We start from the raw sequence: 4,937 nt of genomic DNA, 5'->3' as shown, positions 1-4,937 counted from the left end.
CTACCGCGAGCTGCAAGAGCGAGCTGGCAGTAGAAAAAAAGCACGTGTCTTTTTTACAGTGCATGGTGGGACAGTAATGGGATTTTTCTGGAATTTGTAGAGAAATCGGATATGTAAAAATAGAATCTATTGATGCTTGATGGTCTATCTTTGCACCTTTCAGCATAAAAGACAGATTTAGCTCCAACATAAATCCTTTAATGACATAGGCCTACATCCAAGGATGATCATTGCATTGATGCTTGAAGGAATATATTTCTCAATTCAATTTGTGTCTTTAAATTAGATTGACCATGCATTGCAATGCGCAGATGCAGTATACAAGCATTTCGCTCTTTCCAAGAATCGGGCCTACACAAATACACTCATTCAAAACGTCCAATAAAATGTTAAAATTTGTTCTTTAATGAAACACATATTGCAATTCAATGATTAAATAACTTAAAGATACATTAATGTAATAAATAAATACAAAAATAATTCGACCAGGAATCCAAAAGCAACAGACATTACAGAAAGAAGGTACCTCAGCTAAAACAGCAATACAGCAAAACCTGTACGGATATAATTATGTGCAACTGGTTCCAATGAAATATTTACATTTTACACGTATACTTCCATGAAACGGTTATTTTCTCAATAAGAAAACGTCACGAAACAAGGTGAATTTAACAAGCAACGACTTCATAATGACGCGCATATTTATACAAATAAATAACTAGAAGAAAAACATACATAAAAATAATTTAAAAAGAGAATACTATCGCATATATCTCTCGATTGTACCATCTCGAACGTTTAGCAGAAACGGAATGAAATTCGTGACTATAGGTCTAGATTTAGCTGTCATTTCCCTATACGAAAACACGTGTCACTTGCTGTCAGAATTAGCTTTTTTCAAGCAAAACGAGAGAGGAGGAAGAGGAGGGGGAATCCCAATAAATATATAATGATGTAAACACGGCCTCATCTAATAAATAGTTCATAAGAAACAGACCCACGTTGGCTGGCAAAAACAAACGTAGCCCTATTGCAAACGGTAGTAAAACAATCATATTTGGCAATTGTAAACCCCAATCAAATGCATACATTTGATCCACTATTTCTATAGGCCCATCTACAGCCAGATAGATGCTTATGCAATAGAAAACAACCCCTACACCAGCTATATTGTATAAACAGTGTTGCTCGATTAGGGCCTAAACTCTGGGTCTTTGCTTTATATCTTACCACGTTTCTTCATCTTTCAGCTTTTCATCACACTTTAAAACGAAATAGGTGGAATTAATTACACGGGACACAAAATGAAGGTCATGTGACCGCTAAATGAATCCTTTACACGGCGTTGTTTGGCAATACTCTAATAATAGCTTCCATGACCCAGCAAGCGCTTACTGTACTGCCCTATTTCCCCTCGTGGACCCGGAATGAATGCCAGACTGCATCGTCATAATAATAAACTCAGAGGGAAAATGTATCCTTGCGACAAAAATATAAACACACCAATACTAGGCCAATAGGCACAGACTGTGCTGTAGGCCTATATTCCCATGGTAAACAACTGTTCTTTTCAGTACGTTCAATATTGTAGGCTATGATAAATTAACCAATATCATAAACCAAAAAAATACGTGTGATTAAAGCCTATAATACTTAACTGACACAAAAGGGTTAAGAATAGTAGGTCTAGGTGGAGAAAAAAAACAGAGGTCTTACTTGCTCTGTTCAAATGCTCTTGTACATGACTCCACATCCCTTTTGTTGCGAATAAGACGTGACAGCAGTAGTGGTTTGAGCTTTCAGTCATTTTGAATGTATATGAATTATTCGGGTTGTTCAAAGCACAAGTCATTGATGATTGAAAAAGTGTGTGATAAGAAATATAATACAAATCGTCTCTAAACAGTGTTCAGTCTCTCAACGTAGGTTGATAGTTTATTTTTTATTTTTTAGAGCGAGTGTTCAGAGTCAGACGCATGCAGAATATTTCATTCGTTTCTGTTTCTGCCGTTGGTTGCAAAACCAGACCCGCACCACGTTCTTTTTGAGGTCCAGTTTCTCTGCTATAGCAGCGATTTTCTCTGAGGAAGGACGCGGCTGAATGGCGAAGTAAGCTTCCAGTGATCGCTTTTCAGGTGCTGCTATCGACGTGCGCTTCCGCTTCTTCTCTCCGCCGTTATATAGCTCGGGTTTGTTGAGTTTCTCCCGGTGTGATTTCTCGGCTTCTTCCAGCCATGCCTGTAGAATGGGCTTCAAAGCTATCATGTTGTTGTGGGAGAGGGTGAGGGACTCGAATCGGCAGATGGTACTCTGGCTGAGGGAGCCCACGCCAGGAATCTTCAGGTTGGCCAAGGCTCCCCCTACATCCGCCTGGGTCACGCCGAGTTTGATCCGTCTCTGTTTAAACCTCTCAGCGAAGGCTTCTAAGTCCCTGGGATCGGCGTCCACGTCGCTCATGCAGCCCATGTGGGATGGTAGCCCGTGGGCATGAGCCATGTTGAGGGCTGCCTGGTGCATGTGGTTCATGCCCGCCATGTGAGCAGGGTGCGCAGTTGCGGAGCCGTCTGGCCCTGCCATGGACCCGAGAGCCAGTCCTGGGGTGATGTGGTCCAGCAGGTCGCCCTCCAGCGCCTGGTGGGGTTGGTGGTGGTGGTGATGGTGATGATGGTGGTGGTGACCGTGGCCGGAAAGGGCTGAAGGGTGAGAAATAGGCACCGAAGAAGAAGACGATGAGGAGGTGCAGGGGAGAGTGTTCATGGTGTGGTAGGTCGCGTCCGGCTTGAAGGGACTGTGGTGTGGAGGATGGTGGTGGCTCTTGGTCTGCGAGACAATATCCACCGCGGCCAGAGCTTCAGCGCGGGCCAACAAACTCTCATCCAAGCCTCCGAATATATTGCTCTGCAATTGCAAATAGAATGCACACATAACTGTCAGCAGGGAATTCTCACTCCACTCCGCGGTTTAAAACATTTCCTGAATGAGATGAGAAAAAAAAATCCTAAAAAAGAACACACAAAACAAGACACATGCAACATCCCAGGTCATCAAAATTAATATGTAAGGCAAACCCGACTGAATACATAAGTTGGAGAGAGGAAGGGAAAAAAATGGAGGTGCTGGGTGATTTGCTGTGCAGACATGAAAAAAACATCAAGAAAAAAAGGGGGCTGTCAAAATGTGCCTTTAAGCGGTAATTATGCAGAATACGTACCGGTGGGGTTGGGAGACATCCTCGGCGCATCGCCTCCGAGTTGCCTCCGCCGCTGCTGATGATGGTGCTACTGTGTCGGGAAGACGAGCACGAGGAGGGCGCATTCGAAGTCAACGTGGAGGACGAGGAGGAATGCAAGGAATACTTGGGCTCGGGCAAGCTGGCGTGGGCCATGGCGAATGCCTGCTTGCTGTTCAGAGACATCATCATCATGTTTGCAGGCGTCCGAGTCTCGGCAAGTTCCTTTTAATAAGTTAAGACTCCGCCTCTTCGATTGGAGTTGAAGCCCAGTGTTGCTTCTCCGGGAATCTGAAGACACTGTCTTATATACTGTAACTGTAGCTGCTACAATATGGAAAGATGAACATCCAATTCTCTAGTTGTTGGCGCATATATTATTACCTAGCCCTGTGTATGGAGGTATGGCCGCGCGCTGTAGTTTTGCTGGAGAGGAGATGTCGCACGCGCCATGCAATCGAATGTCGCCTGCGCCCTCGTGTACCTCTTCCGCTATGGGCTGTGGCGCGATGACAAAAAAATAATGTTTATATTACTCGTTCGTTCTTTCTCTAAATTTCGTCCTCCAAGAGTCTTATTTTGGTCGCCGTGGATGTGTCGTTGTTTTGGGGAGCTCCTCCAAGATTATGCAACGAAAAACTAATAGTAGAAAAAAAGTTGTTTTCTCTCCTCCTGGTACGGATTTCCAAAACACAACCGCGCGTAAAAAGATTGTCTTATTCGTTTATCTTTTTTTTCTGCAAAGTTTCCGTTTCACAATTCACTGTAATTAAGAGATACCGGTGACAGTCTCGATACCTCGACTACGTTCAATGCTGCGGGGACTCGATCTGCCTCTGCTCTGAGGCGAAGGGCAGGCTGTGTGTCTCTCTCTCTCTCTGCGCCTCTCTTTCACTCTTTCACACTCTCTCGCTCGCTCTTTCGTTCTCTCTCTCCCCCCTCTCTCTCTCACTCGCCCCCTCTCCTCTTACACTCTCTCGGCTGTACCTGAAAAACCTTTCATGATTTATTATTCTTCATTAGCCACACCGCCGCTGGGGACTCTGCGCATGGGCAGTCTGCGACAAGGCATTCATTTCAAACAGCTCTCCAGCCAGCATTGTGTCCTTCTTCGCCGAATTTATTTTGGATCCACATGGAAAGAGGAAAAATAACCAAATATAGCCGAGCCATTTCCATTATTATTTCTTTATATTGTACCGTTTCATTCTAAAAAATATCAAAGTGGAGTTCAGTTTAAAGATACGAATTATGCAATAGAGGAAATAGTAAAGTCCTTGTAGGGATGGATATGAGGGAAGTACCTTGGACAGCTCCATGAAGCGACATCCCTGTTGGGGCAAGATAAATCAAAGTTAAATGCTTGACTATCATTTCATTATGTCATCATAGGCAAATTGAAGACAGTAGGAACATCTTTAAACAAATTAGGGGTCGGGGAAAAGATAAGATTACCAGATTTAAAATTAATTTAGGGCTATGTGAAACAGCTTTTCAATAAGTGACCTGCTCCCGCGTTATCTTGTTTATGTGCGTAATTCACCTTGACGAATTTATTCGTTTTGAGATTAGCTATGGAAATAATCACGAGCTATATGGGTTAACTCAACAGTCATATTGTGAATTTTTATGTCACTGGTGCATGGACGAGCGTCGTGTGTGAAATATTTGATCAATGACAGTGGAAAGTGGATTTTTTAAAAGTCTT

General features: G+C 43.2%; 1 protein-coding gene across 1 annotated transcript; it reads right to left on the bottom strand.

The window, feature by feature from the left end:
* Positions 1-382: 382 nt before the first annotated feature.
* On the bottom strand, positions 383-4,252 carry LOC110497370 (POU domain, class 4, transcription factor 2-like). Its single transcript, XM_021573444.3, has 2 exons — positions 3,212-4,252; positions 383-2,898 (listed from the first exon to the last, which is right to left on the bottom strand). The coding sequence occupies exons 1-2, from the start codon at positions 3,422-3,424 to the stop codon at positions 1,969-1,971; spliced, it is 1,143 nt and encodes a 380-aa protein (XP_021429119.1). The 5' UTR covers positions 3,425-4,252; the 3' UTR covers positions 383-1,968.
* Between the last annotated feature and the right edge of the window lie 685 nt (positions 4,253-4,937).

The sequence above is a fragment of the Oncorhynchus mykiss genome, chromosome 19, assembly GCF_057628025.1.
Source record: "Oncorhynchus mykiss isolate SJ-2025 chromosome 19, ASM5762802v1, whole genome shotgun sequence".
Lineage (NCBI taxonomy): Eukaryota > Metazoa > Chordata > Actinopteri > Salmoniformes > Salmonidae > Oncorhynchus > Oncorhynchus mykiss.
The sequence above is the reverse complement of the archived record's forward strand: the minus strand, read 5'-3'. Positions and strand labels throughout refer to the sequence as shown.

Excerpts from the sequence above, each read along its gene's own strand:
- LOC110497370 (XM_021573444.3), bottom strand. The coding sequence starts at position 3,424 with ATGATGATGATGTCTCTGAACAGCAAGCAGGCATTCGCCATGGCCCAC. Across the intron at positions 2,899-3,211 it reads GATGTCTCCCAACCCCACCG|AGCAATATATTCGGAGGCTT; the intron begins GTACGTATTCTG and ends TTGCAATTGCAG.